The sequence below is a fragment of the Liolophura sinensis genome, chromosome 6, assembly GCF_032854445.1.
Source record: "Liolophura sinensis isolate JHLJ2023 chromosome 6, CUHK_Ljap_v2, whole genome shotgun sequence".
In the NCBI taxonomy this organism is placed as follows: Eukaryota; Metazoa; Mollusca; class Polyplacophora; order Chitonida; family Chitonidae; genus Liolophura; species Liolophura sinensis.
In genome coordinates, this window is record NC_088300.1 from 6,432,751 (window position 1) to 6,448,959 (window position 16,209).

General features: G+C 39.3%; 1 protein-coding gene across 1 annotated transcript; it reads left to right on the plus strand.

The window, feature by feature from the left end:
- The first annotated feature begins 129 nt into the window (after positions 1-129).
- Positions 130-11,979, plus strand: LOC135467770 (kanadaptin-like). The gene is made up of 13 exons (XM_064745610.1): positions 130-960; positions 1,233-1,410; positions 1,864-1,977; positions 2,627-2,690; positions 3,177-3,319; positions 3,662-3,822; positions 6,619-6,688; positions 6,885-7,074; positions 7,219-7,324; positions 7,670-7,940; positions 8,270-8,328; positions 11,037-11,121; positions 11,617-11,979. The coding sequence occupies exons 1-13, from the start codon at positions 130-132 to the stop codon at positions 11,664-11,666; spliced, it is 2,322 nt and encodes a 773-aa protein (XP_064601680.1). The 3' UTR covers positions 11,667-11,979.
- The last annotated feature ends 4,230 nt before the right edge of the window (positions 11,980-16,209 follow it).

Genomic DNA, 16,209 nt, shown 5'->3' on the forward strand with positions numbered 1-16,209 from the left:
AATGTAGAAAATGTATGCCATGTAAAAGAAATGATGTGTTTTTTATTTCTGTATTATAAAAGATGGTGATGACAGAAAATATAACCATAATATAAACGCTTTTGATGTGTGTGGCTAAACGATAGCAAAATGGCTGATCAAAGCCTGGAGAATAACCAAAATGAGAGGTCAACGTTTGCAAAAGTTATTCCCTCAGATGACAGTGTCGACTTCAAACAGTCTGAGAAGGCGATGGATGCTGGATCTATAGATAGAATAGAGTGTTCTCAAGGAAATGACAAAGCAGGACTCACAGATTCCTTTAAAGTACCGGAAAAGATTGTATTTCAACTCCCTGTTAAAAGTAGAAAGCCAGATCCTTCCATAACACTTTCAGATTCGTCAGATACAACCGAAAAGACGTATAGGAACAAAAACACAATTTCCCGTGAAAACAATGTTCGTTGTTCAGACGAGAAAGTAACTGCTGATAAAGACTGTACAAATGACGATAAAAATGACGACAATGCCAAATCAGTGAAACCTATTTCTACTCAGAAATGTGTTCAAAGCATAAGCCATAAATATGCTTTTCCAGCTCAGCAACTTTCACAAGGGACAATTCCTTACAAGGAACCATCTTGGGGTGGGCCATGTGAGGAACAATACAAATTTGAAGTGCTTAAGAATGGAACAATGTTGGAAGATGTTGATCTGACAACAAAATCTTTCTATGTTATTGGTAGACTACCGAGTTGTGATGTGACTATGGAGCACCCATCTTTGTCACGTCACCACGCTGTAGTTCAGTACTGTTCGCAAACTTCAGAGAAACATGAACAGGGCTGGTATCTCTATGACTTAGACAGCACGCATGGCACATGGATCAACAAGATCAAAATCCGTCCCAAAGTTTACAACAGGTTGCGTGTTGGACATATGATTAAGTTTGGCGGCAGTAGTAGGCTCTTTATCTTACAGGTAAGTGATTTTCATGATTACAGAAATTTAATGATCAGAAATGAATGAAAATTACAGTAATCACTTTCTGTTTTTAAAATCTATTTAAGATAAGTTTAAGGGAATGAGCTAGCTAAGAAGAGTAAGACATTTTATAATATCTCATAAAATATGGTGTGAACTCTACTTCATTACAAGTAAATCCATCCAACACACTCGTAATTTCTGAAATTAGTTATTTTTGAAAACTGTTACCCCTCCCCCCTTAATAATGTATGTGTCATTTTATTCAGGGCCCAGAAAAGGATGCTGAGGCAGAATCTGAATTGTCAGTGACAGAACTAAAAGAACAACGTGAGAGGCAGAAGAGAGAAGTGGAAGTATTGAGATTAGCTGAGCTAGAGGAAAATGAGAAGAAACTGGCAGAACAAGAAAAGCGGAGAGAGTTGACAGGTTGTTCTTGGGGGTTAGGTGAGTGAACTTGAACTGTGACAGTCTAAATCAAAATGTATTCATCCCTTAGAGTGTCAGTCTGAAACATGGCTGTTTTCTACTCAGAGATGCACTAGCCTTCGGCCAGTTACAGTGGTTGTACATGTTTAAAGGTGGAGAAAACATAAAAATGACATAAAGTTCAGGTGAAAGAGTGCGAAAAGTTATTCCTAAATGTGGTCTTAGTCTTGTTGTGTTTTTCATCTATATGATTATAGTCTTACTTTTATAGTCTTTATTATTGGCCGACTACATGTAGCTTTTACGAAGGGCCATTCACTTAACAAGAGGCCCAAGTGCAAGATGACATGAAGTCCTATGTAGCAGATGTTGCAGCTACAGCAAATTTTTGCTTGTTATTTTTACCAATTTTTCTGAAGAAATGTTTTTATTGGAGCTATTTTTATTAAAGAATTTGTTTTTTCTTTTCAGATGAAGATGATGTGATAGAAGAGACTGTGGAAAATCCATTCTCAACACTAGATAATGAAGAGCTGTACATAAATGACCCCAAGAAAAGCCTAAAGGGTTACTTTGAAAGGGAAGGTAAGCATGAAAAGTTTTGGTGTGGTGTGGTGTGGTATGGTATATACATTGGTTTAGGTGACATAAATTTCTGATCAATTTCAGAGGATGAAATATAGAACCTGACATATTTTATTTGTTAGTTAAAAATTATAAACTGTTCTATTTAATGATTTCCTTGATGCATTGAAGATTATTTTATACTTGAGAACAATATAAAAGATTCTTGAAACATAATGTTATATTTAGTTTTTTGACATGTATGAGTACAAATAAACTTTAAAGTCTTCACTTAAAAAAATAAAGATGTTTTGAAGGTTAAGGCTGTGTCAGCCCTTAGCAGTCAACCCACAGTCAATGAGCTATTCCAGTGTCGTCAGTTGTGACTGCTCTCAAAATGTTTATGAGTTGGAGAATAGTGGTATTGTGACCAATTCTTCGCTACAATACTGTGTATGTCTGCTACATGTATGTGACTGAAAATATGCATGAATGGGCATTCTAAGTACAAGATAACAATATACACACAAAAAATGATAAATAACTTGTCATTTTATTATTTTCTTACAGTCACCATTTAAGAATTATATTGCATGAATGTTTATGCTTTGGAGAAGTCCTTTTCTTGTATGTCCACTGATACATTTCTTTCTGTGCCTATCCTACCCAGGTTTAGATCCTCCAGAGTATGAGATATCTGAGGCAGGATTTGGAAAGTACAAATGTCAGGTGGAGTAAGTGTTTGGTTATGTATGACATAGTATCAGTTATCATATGTCAATATGCTCTGAACATCATCTGTAATATTTCCAAGTATCAAAATACTGGCACGCCATGGATCTGTCTGTCCATACTGTATAATAGGATTCATCTGAAATTAAATGTCAGTCAGGGAACGCAAAAATCCATTATAGTTATGAATGCAAAAATCATACAGTACACTTGTTTTCAGTGATCTGTGCTGGAGGTCTGCCATCAATATTCATGTTACCTGCTAAACGGACATTGAAAGAAAGCTGGGAAAAGGCATTCATAGCATGGAGAAAGCACTCACACTGAAATGTTACTTCATTGAAATATAACAATTTTTTTTCTCATCTGAAAATGGAAGAAAATGGCTCAAATCAGAAATCAAATGATACAGAAATTATTATGTACATGTGTTATATATGCTTGTGATTTTAACATTTAAGGTGTGTCACATGTAATGTGTATTTTAGATTGCCGATAGACACCCCGACTGGCCATCCTATGATAGCAGAGGTTTGTGTGTCTGGGAAGAAGAAGGAAGCTGTTGTGGAGTGTGCACTGGAGGCTTGTCGTATCCTCGACCGCCAGGGCCTGCTGAGAAATGCCACACATGGTGAGTGGGAGGCTAGATTAGGTTATACAGTTTCAACTCTGATGGCAGTGGTTTGTGTGTCTGGTAAGAAAAAGGAAGCTGCTGTGGAATGTGCACTGAAGTACAATTAAAAGGTGAGACAAATCCTGGTTAAAGTTCATTTCTCATTTTGATTGTCGCTCATTCAGAGTATTGATTTCCTATAGTAATAACCAGACAAGCACAAAGTATGTAAAGTTTCAGGAGTGAGGATTGTCAAAGTTTTTATATGAAAGAATATGAAAGAAGAATAATGTCTATAAAATTTGTGAATCTTCCAACCAGACAACACACTAACCATTGTGTCTTGAATTCTTCTGTCAGAGAGTAAGAAAAGGAAGCAGAAGAACTGGGAAGATGATGACTTTTATGACAGCGATGAGGACACATTCCTGGACAGAACAGGGGACATTGAGAAGAAGAGAAGCATGAGGATGCAGAAAGCTGGCAAGATGGAGAATAAAGCCCAGACGTATGACTCACTGGTGAGTGGAACAGCAAGTTAGGTAGAGAATGATGAGACTCGGTGTGTATGCTATAGTACCAGGTCATAAAGCAGGCCCAATAAAGCCCAGACATATGACTCACTGGTGAGTGGAACAGCAAGTTAGGTAGAGAATGGTGAGACTCAGTGTGTATGCCATAGTACCAGGTCATAAAGCAGACCGAATGAAGCCCAAGTGTATGACTCAGAGGTGAGTGGAACAGCAAGTTAGGTAGAGAATGATGAGACTCGATGTGTATGCCATAGTGCCAGGTCATAAAGCAGGCCCAATAAAGCCCAGACATATGACTCACTGATGAGTGGAACAGCAAGTTAGGTAGAGAATGGTGAGACTCAGTGTGTATGCCATAGTGCCAGGTCATAAAGCAGGCCCATTAAAGCCCAGACATATGACTCACTGGTGAGTGGAACAGCAAGTTAGGTAGAGAATGATGAGACTCGGTGTGTATGCCATAGTGCCAGGTCATAAAGCAGGCCCAATAAAGCCCAGACATATGACTCACTGGTGAGTGGAACAGCAAGTTTGGTAGAGAATGGTGAGACTCGGTGTGTATGCTATAGGGCCAGATCATAAAGCAGACCCAGTAAGCCCAGACATATGACTCACTGGTGAGTGGAACAGCAAGTTAGGTAGGAAATTGTGAGACTCAATGTGTATGCTATAGTGCCAGGTCATAAAGCAGGCCCAAAAAAGCCCAGACATATGACTCACTAGTGAGTGGAAAAACCGGTTAAGTAGAGAATGGTGAGACTCAGTGTATATGCCATAGTACCAGATCATAAGGGAGACCCAATAAAGCCCAGATGTATGACTCACTAGTGAGTGGAAAAGCAAGTAGTCTACAGAATGGTGTGACTGGGTGTGTATGCCATAGTACCAGATCATAAAGCAGGCCCAATAATGCCCAGACATATGACTCACTCTTGAGTGGAACAGCAAGTAATGTACAGAATGGTGTGACTTAGTGTGTATGCCATAGTGCCAGATCATAAAGCAGACCCAATGAAGCCCAAGTGTATGACTCAGTGGTGAGTGGAACAGCAAGTAGTGTACGGCATGGTGTGACTCAGTGTGTATGCCATAGTACCAGATCATAAAGCAGACCCAATAAAGCCCAAGTGTATGATTCAGTGGTGAGTGGAACAGCAAGTAGTGTACAGAATGGTGTGACTTAGTGTGTATGCCATAGTGCCAGATCATAAAGCAGGCCCAATAAAGCCCAAGTGTATGACTCTGTGGTGAGTGGAACAGCAAGTAATGTACAGAATGGTGTGACTTAGTGTGTATGCCATAGTACCAGATCATAAAGCAGGCCCAATAAAGCCCAGACATATGACTCAGTGGTGAGTGGAACAGCAAGTAGTGTACAGAATGGTGTGACTCAGTGTGTATGCCATAGTACCAGATCATAAAGCAGACCCAATAAAGCCCAGACATATGACTCGGTGGTGAGTGGAACAGCAAGTAGTGTACAGCATAGTGTGACTCAGTGTGTATGCCATAGTGCCAGATCATAAAGCAGGCCCAATAAAGCCCAAGTGTATGACTCAGTGGTGAGTGGAACAGCAAGTAATATACAGAATGGCGTGACTTAGCGTGTATTGCATAGTGCCAGATCATAAAGCAGGCCCAATAAAGTCCAAGTGTATGACTCAGTGGTGAGTGGAACAGCAAGTAGTGTACAGCATGGTGTGACTCAGTGTGTATTGCATAGTGCCAGATCATAAAGCAGGCCCAATAAAGCCCAAGTGTATGACTCAGTGGTGAGTGGAACAGCAAGTAATGTACAGAATGGTGTGACTCAGTGTGTATGCCATAGTGCCAGATCATAAAGCAGACCCAATAAAGCCCAAGTGTATGACTCAGTGGTGAGTGGAACAGCAAGTAGTGTACAGAATGGTGTGACTCAGTTTGTATGCCATAGTACCAGATCATAAAGCAGACCCAATAAAGCCCAAGTGTATGACTCCGTGGTGAGTGGAACAGCAAGTAATGTACAGAATGGTGTGACTCAGTTTGTATGCCATAGTGCCAGATCATAAAACAGGCCCAATAAAGCCCAAGTGTATGACTCAGTGGTGAGTGGAACAGCAAGTAATATACAGAATGGTGTGACTTAGTGTGTATTGCATAGTGCCAGATCATAAAGCAGGCCCAATAAAGTCCAAGTGTATGACTCTGTGGTGAGTGGAACAGCAAGTAATGTACAGAAAGGTGTGACAGTGTGTATGCCATAGTGCCAGATCATAAAACAGGCCCAACAAAGCCCAAGTGTATGACTCAGAGGTGAGTGGAAAAACAGGTTAATAGAGAATGGTGTGACTCAGTATGTATGCCGTAGTGCCAGGTTGTAAAGCAGGCCCAATAAAGCCCAAGTTATGACTCACTTGTGAGTGGAAAAACCGGTTAAGTAGAGAATGGTGTGACTCAGTATGTATGCCATAGTGCCAGGTTGTAAAGCAGGCTCAGTAAAGGTCACTTAGCTTTAGTTCCCAGATTGGAAGCTTTGTTGGTTTTTTATTGGAGCTTACCATGGTTTATTAATTTGTTGGATCATTCACCCCAGAGGAGCAAACTAATGTTATTTGCTCTGAAGATGAATATATTAAAAGCCACTTAACTGTTGTAAACCTTTTAAATACGAACATGATCACATATCATGTCATTGTGATGATGATATGGAAACAGAGGAAACCCTACAGATCTGAGAATGACTGGCTGTTCTGATGACATGTGGTTTCTGTGTTTACTAATCCTAGCCTGTTCTGTTAAAAGATGAAACAGCACGAGGCAGTGGTTGCTGAAATGGACGAAATTCAAGCCAAATTGGACAAGGCAAAAAAAGGTGACATAGATTTTGTTCTGTTTAAATAATCTAATAATCATTAGGTATTGTTTTTAAAGAAAGTTTTGATGATTGTTAAAGCAAGTAAATGAACAAGCCTCTGTAGGTATAAAATCATGAAGAACACTATCCCATTAGGCCTTTAGCGAGACAAGTGATTGATCTTGATTAACAATATGCTCAATATGCTCCCCAGATGCTGAAGCTGCTGAAGCTAATGATATTGATGCCCTCGATGCTTACATGTTGTCAATCAAATCGGGAGCCATGGATACCAAAACAAAGATGAAACTGAAGTGTCGGCAGCTTGAACTAAAGAAAGAAGAATTGCGTTTGAGAAAACTTATCAACATTGCCAAACCAGCATCACTTCCAGAATTAAAACAGTAAGTTTCTTGTATTCTATATGTTTTCTTGCTTCACTCTTCACAACTTGTGTTGATTAATGAGGCCCATGCAGTTGTCATTCCTGAGCTTTTGTTAACCAATCTTCATGCTTTTTTTTATTATTATTTTCTTTGTTTGTGTAGGCAAATCCCGGCATCAGTAAAACCAGTTGACAAGAAAGGGCTTCCAATTATTGGAAAAAGGAAAATGGTGGAACCATCCAAAAAGTTTTCAAGACCTTTACCCATAGTAAGTAAAACATTTGTTCCAGATTTCAGTCTTAAAGCTTTGCTGCTTAGATTCTAATTACTGGGGTTACATTCCTTCCCAAATATTACCTGGGGTTGAGGGGTGTTTGCTTTTTCACATGATATTCTGGTTACATCTGTACCATTATTATTGTAAGAAAATGTGCTGGCTAGCTATAAGTTAATAATACTGGTACAGTGACTTGTATCATGATAGGTATCACGGTAGAGAAGCAAGATTGTAAAATCCTGTCTGGTTATGAACTATGTGTCTGATTTGAAGTATGAAAATCATTTATCCATTTTCATTTGAGAGGGTATCATTTCTATTTTTGTTTTTTTTTAGCAAGAACAGAAGATGGAAACGGATGATTTTGTGGAAGAGAATGATGATGAGGATGAAGAAATGGAAGGAAAAACAGACGACGACAGGCAAAAGGGAACTGAACAACCATCAAATGCTGATGTATCTGTGAGGACTGATACACTACATCAAGGGGAGATAACTGTGACAAGAGATTCTTCTCCATCATCACCAGCTTTCAACAAAGAACCAGCTGCTACCTCAAACACAGACAGGCTGTCAGAAGCTGCGACCTCTGAACAAGAGATGTCAGGTAGGGCTTGATCACAAGAGAATTAGTACACAGGTTTTCTGGGTAAACTTTAATTCCTTACTGTTTTCACTTTTGGAAGCACAACTTGGAATGAAGTGTATGCAGTTTTTTGATTTTCTTTCTAATGCAAAGGTCCATGAATCAGGGTTTTTTTTTTTTTTTTAATGCTGCAGCAAGCTTTAAATTCAGATTCTACACAGAGCATCCCCATGTTCTGACTTTAACAAATCACACTGAAGACCAATTGATATTTTGATTCTTCAGTACAGAGCCTGATTGTAAGATGCATGGTTTTCTCAAGTCTGTGTTCTTTATGTTTCTCTTCACAGGCAAAAAGTCCAAAAATTATAACACCTCTGTAGCAGCCCATTTATCTCATATCAAAAAGGTAAGTATTACGTGAAGGAAAACATTGCTCATTGCAGCCTTATCCTGAAGCAAGCACGTCAGTTGTGTTTGTGATGCTCACTGCTCACCACCAAACGATGCTCACTTTGCCATTATGGGTCATTGCTGACCACCAATTGTCAACTCACATTGTCACGATTACTCACCAAATGCAGAAAACGTTGTCACCATGGCTCACTGCCCACCACCATTTGTTGGTCATTTTGTCATGATGGCACATTGCTCAACACCAAATGCTGCTTGTCATTATGGTACACTGCTCACCATCAAATGCTGCTTGTTATGGTGATACACTGCTCACCATCAAATGCTGCTTGCCATGACGGTACACTGCTCACCAGCAAATTCTGCTTGTTACGATGGTACACTGTTCACCACCAAATGTTGCTTGTTGTGATGGTACACTGCTCACCATCAAATGCTCCTTGTCATTGTGATACACTGCTCACCATCAAATGCTGCTTGTCATGATGATACATTGCTTACCATCAAATGCTTTTTGTCGCGATTGTACATTGCTCACCACCAAATGCTGCTTGTCATGATGGTACACTGCTCAGTGTCAAATGCTGCTTGTCATGATGGTACACTACTCACTATCAAATGGTGCTTGCTATGATGGTGCATAGCTCACCACCAAATGCTGCGTGTCATGATGATACATTGCTCACCACCAAATGCTGCTTGTCATGATGGTATACTGCTCACCACCAAATGTTGCTTGTCATGATAATACATTGTTCACCACTAAATGCTGCCTGTCATGATGATACATTGCTCACCACCAAATTGCTGTTTGTCATGATGATACATTGCTTGTCACTAAATGCTGTTTGTCATGTTGGTACATTGCTCACCACCAAATGCTGTTTGTCATGATGATACATTGCTCACCACCAAATGCTGCTTGTCATGAGGATACGTTGCTCACCATCAAATGCTGCTTGTCATGATAATATATTGTTCACCACCAGACACTGCTTGTCATGGTGATACATTGCTCACCACCAAATTGCTGTTTGTTATGATGATACATTGCTTGTCACTAAATGCTGTTTGTCATGTTGGTACATTGCTCACCACCAAATGCTGCCTGTCATGATGGTACATTGCTCACCACCAAATGTTGTTTGTCATGACGATACATTGCTCACCACCAAATGCTGCTTGTCATGAGGATACATTGCTCACCATCGAATGCTGCTTGTCATGATGGTACATTGCTCACCACCAAATGCTGTTTGTCATGATGATACATAGCTCACCACCAAATGAGGTGAATACAGAACAGATGATACTGTTTAAAATGCTTCAGTATCTCTGTGATACATTGAGCTGATAAATGCTCCTACAAATTCACCTGGTTTGAAGTCTTTTCTTTTAGAAACATAATAATAATTGTTGAATGAGTTACAAAAATTGCTAATTTGTTTTCTAGAGTGGAATCTTCAAGTTTCAGTCACCCAGAAGCCAATTGGCCCTTGAGGTTGTGTGTTCAAATCCAGCTCCTGCTGGTTGTTCCGCAGCGTTACATGTAAAGGTTTGTCAGTAACCTGCTACTTCATGCATGGTTGGTTTGAAGGGAAGTCAGGGGGTCTGTCAGGTTCCTGAGAAAGGGCCGCAATTTCATCTGGGCTCTGCTCAATTTACAACCATCAACCTGACATAGACTGTATATGTGAAGAATCTTCTGTAAGGCATTTAACCACAGTTAAATATTACATATCATATCAAGGGAAGGGAAAGGTGGATACATGTATATGTTTTATGATCTCGTGGTATAGCATTGGCCTGTAGTTTACCTCTAAAGAAGTCATTTTTACACCTACCATTAGACAGAGCATGTCTATCTGTCCATATTTTGTCCGGGCTATATCTCCAATTATTTTCCATGGAGAGTTTTAATTTGTGAGGGATACATACACAGATGACGATGTGTTGTGACTCACATTTGTTCAGTTCTGTGGTTATCATGGTAACCACATAGCCATTTTCCATATATATATATATATATATATATATATATATATATATATATAAACAGATATGATTTTGTGTCCGGGCTGTAACTCCAACCTTTTCCCATATAGAGTTTTAATTTTTGTTGGATATCTTCATACACGTTATGATTTCGTGTCTGGGCTATAAGTCAACTCTTTTCCATGTAGAGCTTTCAATTTTGGTGGCCACTTACACACAGAGATGATGATGTTGTCATGGGTACCAGATTGCCATTTCCCCTGAAGATACTATATAAATAGATATGACATCATGTCCGGGCTGTAACTCCAACTGTTTTCCACATTGGGTTTTAATTTTTTGTCAATACATAGATACACAGATGATGATGTGTCATGTCTCACATTTTCCATATTCACGGTGGTCATGGTAACCAGATAGCCATTCTCCATATATATACAAGAACAAAAATATACATGATTTCATGTCAGGGCTACAACTCGAACTGCTTTCCATGTAGAGTTTACTTTTTGGTGGATACATAGATACGCAGATGACGATGTGTCACGTCTCACATTTGTCCATTTCCGTGGTTGTCATGGTAACCAGATAGCCATTTCACCTGAACTCTTTGTCTTTACATGCCATCCAGTCCTTCCAAACATGACATGATGATATGTGATGTATTGGACATTCCATCATCTCTGACCTTGTAATGACGTTTTTCAGAAGCAGAAGACCATCTCACAGATGAAGACCCCTGCAGAGTATGATGATGATGACCCAGACTATGCAGTCTGGCTGCCTCCAGTTGGTTAGTGCTTCATGCCTTTGTATTATAAATGTCAATTCGGTATCTAATCCAACCATAGTGTCGTTTGTCTTCTTGCAACCACTGTGGTAAAGGTTAACAATTTTCCCCCAACTGCTGAGCTGTTTTGAGTAAGATTTAATACATGGATTCGTGTTCACCACCTCGGCCTCCATGGCCAGGTCAGCGCAGAGCAATGATCCAGGAATCTCTCACCAATATGGTCACTGTGAGCTCGTACTGGACTCCTCTTCGGCCGTACTCGAGCAACCTGCAGATGGTCGTGAGTTTTCCCCCTGAGCTGTGCCCGATTTACGGCCACCATAATGCTGGTCGTTGTCATACAAGTGAAATATTGCTGACTACGGCGTAAAACTCCTATCAGATAAGTAAATAAATAAATCAATTAATTCTATGCAAGACATTATGCAGTCAAGCACTAATTTTCATAAAGGACTGTCTGCAGGAATTTAAAATGCCTTGTGTTTTTTTGACCAGGCCAGAGTGGAGATGGGAAAACACATCTGAATGAGAAGTATGGTTACTGAGAAGATCCTCACCCTGGTTTACATCAGGCAGCTCAGGTTACAGGGATACGAGTACAGCTATAGATAAGCGAGGCAATGCACAGGGAAACTATGAAACAACCAGAGTTAGCTGAATATAAGATCCATGATTCAAGCTCATTGGAGTCAGTGGTTACTGCAATGGAAAACTTTACATGTCCTTTGTAAGAAGGATAAGAACTTTTTTGGAAGAACATGACACTTTCAATTGATTGAAGGTAATGTTCAGTATGAAATAGTATCTTACTTTCTCAGAAATTAAGGTGTCCTGTAAAGTTCAGTTTTATCTGAATAAAAACAGATGTAAATAAGTAAGTTTATGTGTACAGTTATTGTTTTGAGTTCACAAAGGAAAGGATTGTTATGGTGCAAACTGTGTCTCTGTGTCAGAAAATACAAGTGCACGTAATCAGATGATGCACTCTTGTACGGCATATGGCTCTTGCATAGGGTTGTCAGTTCAAACGATGATGAACCTTTTTTCACAGACCAAGTTCTTTTGGTTTGATTGATTGAATATTTAATATCTTATTCAAGGATATTTCACTTCTCCATTGTTGGGTTTCATGGGTGTTGGAAACCACAGTGCTAACTAGAGTGGTAAATCACTGATCAGACCTATTACAAACCTGTGACAAACCTTCCTATGTGTGACTTACAGGCTTGCATGCCACACTGGTGAATGACAAGTGGCCTTCAGCTAACATAAGACTGTACAAAGAACCCAACACTCAGGTCTAATACAAGCAGTGCACACAGGGCCAAGGTCTTTGGTTGTCTTTTCCATCAGTTCCCAATATCCACATTTTACCTGTAATATCACTGATGAAAAGATAAACCAAACTAGAAAAGAACTGTCATCCCCATTCCACCAGAGGATGTCTGTGGTTGTTAAGCTCTATTATATTGCAAGATGTATATGGTGTTAACACCTGCCAACAGGTACAAGTACTGTGGACCAAACCAGTGGTGCTCTTTAACACTGTCATACTCGTTATTAAAGAGGACTGTGTCGCTCTCTACACTCGCTTGACCTTTAAAGACTGTGCAATGCATGTGGGGCTCGTTTAGACTTAGTCTCACCTCTCATATCCCTGTGCAGACCTGTAATCTGCATTAATTACATGGTTTCATGTGTGCATTAGAATCATGTTGTACATATTGTAGATGAAGAGAATGCATATGCATTCTTAATTGAAGGAAACAAAAGTTGAGACAAGAGTTTGTGTTTTCTGACATCACTTCCTGTCTCTTCCCGGTGACCCCAGTGACCTCGGCGGTGTTCAGGATTCTTGTACAAAGTTTGCTAGTGGTTCCAGTAATGGAAAGCGAACGTAGAGGGTGCACGTGTATCAAAATCAAATTAGGGTTCACTTCTGAGTTGTGCTGTACCTTAGGCTTTCAAAAAATTAGTAATCTTGTATCTTTGGTGCAAAGTATACAAGGATAGGGTAAGTTTTTGTTGGCCTCTTGTCCACACACCTCACACAATGTGGATAGGACATGATGTCTGGTGTGTACAGCATGGCATTCCAGTGAGGCAGTACCATATAAATATGTCTGCACAGAGACTGGCCTGCGACAGAGAGATACTGTGGTGACCATTGGACTTCAGAGCAAACAACCAAAGAAGCAATTTCTCCTTAGCTAAGTTGCAGCAGGTGGAACAATATAAGTATAAACTGACTGTGAAATCACACAAATGGCACTAAAAAACATGGCACATGGAGTAAAAAAGAAAACATTTTATTGTTGATAATAAAAATAGGCACCTTAATAATTGTGAACACAATCTTTCACATGATCCAACTAGCTATAATTATTCTGCATTGATATTGTAAAGTTAGTAAAAGAAACAATATTACACTCATATACAGCATTGCATATTAAAGGTTAATCCAAAATCTGTCATCTATACTTCTTTACTCTTCCTGACACCATCACTGACACTTGAACTTGATACGCCACCTCCACAAATCTTGTAACACCTTAGTCATTGATGACTCCATGCAAGTGTTTTCATACACATACTGTTCCAGATGTGAACATGGTTTCTTGCCATAACAATTTCCGCCACCAAACCACAGTGAACTGGAATACATATCTTTCACATCTTATATGTGGATGAAGTTACACAAAGTTCAGTTCATCTTCTGAATCCTTGCTTGTTTACAAGAGACTTCTATAGAATCAGTCGTAGCAGCTGAACTGGCCAATTATGGGCAATTCACACATCTACAGTCCTTGTCGTTGGCAGTACAAATTCACACTGAAGAGGTCCTCAAGTTCTAAAAGCATCATTCAAAATGATGCTTATTTTAAAAAAAACATCGCATGAAGATGTAAATGTCTGTATCCAAAGAAATGGACCTAATCATTTGTGCAGGCACACTATATATATGGACACGAAGTTATTCTATCTCCACTTCACAGCTTAATATGCGTATCTCTCTGCCCCCATGTACACATCTCACAGAATCACTCTTTATAAATGCCCCACTGTCTTTGATCCAGCTCTCTGGTTGAGAAATTGCCAAGTTTTTCTCCAGTGAAATAGTAACCTGAAAAACAAAACTGAAGTGTCAGATAAGCTTGATCAGCCCCCCTACAAATGAATTCAAAATGAACACTGCACCTACTACCAGGTTGTAAGCCTACGGGATAGTACAAATCAGAATCGAATCCAATGACAATGGTCTGAAAGCAAATGTGTCCTGCAACAGTGAAAATACTTCCCCTATGTCAGGTTGGGTCTAAAACACTAAAAATTGTGAACTGCAGATTTTGGGCTTCAGTTCACTTCCATTTAAATTTTAGTCATAAAGGTATCAATGACAATACTTGTTTACTAAATATTAAAAACAGACTGTCCAAAGTCTGAAGTGTTCAAAATTATAGCATACCTTTCAGTAATGATGGAAATTTCTGGTGAACTGTGTATCGGAATTCTGGGAAAAAGAAGAGTATACATGTAATTATTACAGCAAGTCCAGATGCACTAAGAGTGTCACAGGCATCACTCGATTCAAGATTAAACATAGGTCTTCCATTTACACATTTAAATTTGCATCAAAGACTGAACAGCTTTTTGCTTTCAGCAAATCATTCTTTCCCGCAACTATCAGAGACTGGAATACCTTACCCAAACCGATCAAACAATAAGTGATCACTGAATTCAAAAATCAACTTCTGAACTTACATTCAAAAGTTAAACCCCCAACCTAGTATTATACAGGCAGTAGACCTTCTAATATATATTAATGTTGCTTACGTAAGGTACTTGGAATGTAAGCATTATGTTTTAGAAAAACAGGTCATGTTCTTAAAAATAAGAGACATTGGAATACTCATAAATACATCAGTTTATGTGTATAGTTGTCCCCATATTAGAATGTTGATTCAAGTGATGACCATGGATCTGTATGGGGCCCATTTTAGACAAAAACTCACACATTGCTATGAATATGTAACCTAGCACAATAATGATCAGTATCATAATATTTAAATTACTGACTGCCTCACTTTTAACTAAGAAAACCTCACCCTTCATATGCTTTGTAAAACCTACCCTTCAAGTTCTGGAAAAGGCTCATATTTCTCCTCTTTATTTAGTTGGTGAACAAAAATTTTACCAAAATATACAGCACAGTCATTATTTTCCAACTAGTCCATCAGTTGTCACCACTTGAATGGCTGTCCATTCACACTCAGTAGGTGGAATACACTTTAGAGAAATACAAGTACAAACTTCATTATTTATAATATGGGGATCCTCTGTGGCTCAGTTGGTTAGCATGCTAGTGCAGTGTAATGACCCAGAGGCCTCTCACCAATGCGGTCGTTGTGAGTTCAAGTCCAGCTCATGCTGGCTTCCTCTCCGGCCGTACTTGGGAAGATCTGTCCTCAACCTGCGGATGGCCGTGGGTTTCCCCTGAGCTCTGCCTAGTTTCCTCCCACCATAATGCTGGCCGCCATCGCGTAAGTGAAAAATTCTCGAGTACGTCATAAAACATCAATCAAATAAATAAATAAATCAAATTTATGATATGTTATGTACATCTATCACCAACCTTGAGACCTATTCATTTTTTGCCAGACATAGTAAGACCCCAGTAAGAAAGCTAGTTCAGCCACAAAGATTGCTTTAACACCAAATACAAGCTTGGACTGTAGAGACCTCGAGCTTTTGGGCTCTTTCCGCAACATCTTCCCCCTCTGTTGTTATATAATGTAGTCACTTTTCTCTTCTCCCAAAAACTCTCTCCTGAAAGAAAATATATCAATTAACAGTGACAATAATTCAGCTTGTAAGGAAACAATGTACTTTCACTTCACTTCATTACTCCTAGCGTGCAGACACATACACTCATGCTTTTATTATCCTGATCTAATGAGTATTACAGAGTGATGTATGGTGTGTGTGAGGCCAGCGAGGTGGATCAGATCTGGTTTATGATAAATTGACAGCTCGTGCATACAAGTTTAACACAGAAACACAGAATATCCTATTCAAACACTTGAATGC

Bases quoted from the DNA above. Each gene is read 5' to 3' on its own strand.
- LOC135467770 (XM_064745610.1), top strand. From the start codon at position 130: ATGGCTGATCAAAGCCTGGAGAATAACCAAAATGAGAGGTCAACGTTT. The intron at 961-1,232 runs GTAAGTGATTTT...CATTTTATTCAG, and splicing joins GTAGGCTCTTTATCTTACAG to GGCCCAGAAAAGGATGCTGA. The intron at 11,122-11,616 runs GTTAGTGCTTCA...TTTTTTGACCAG, and splicing joins AGTCTGGCTGCCTCCAGTTG to GCCAGAGTGGAGATGGGAAA.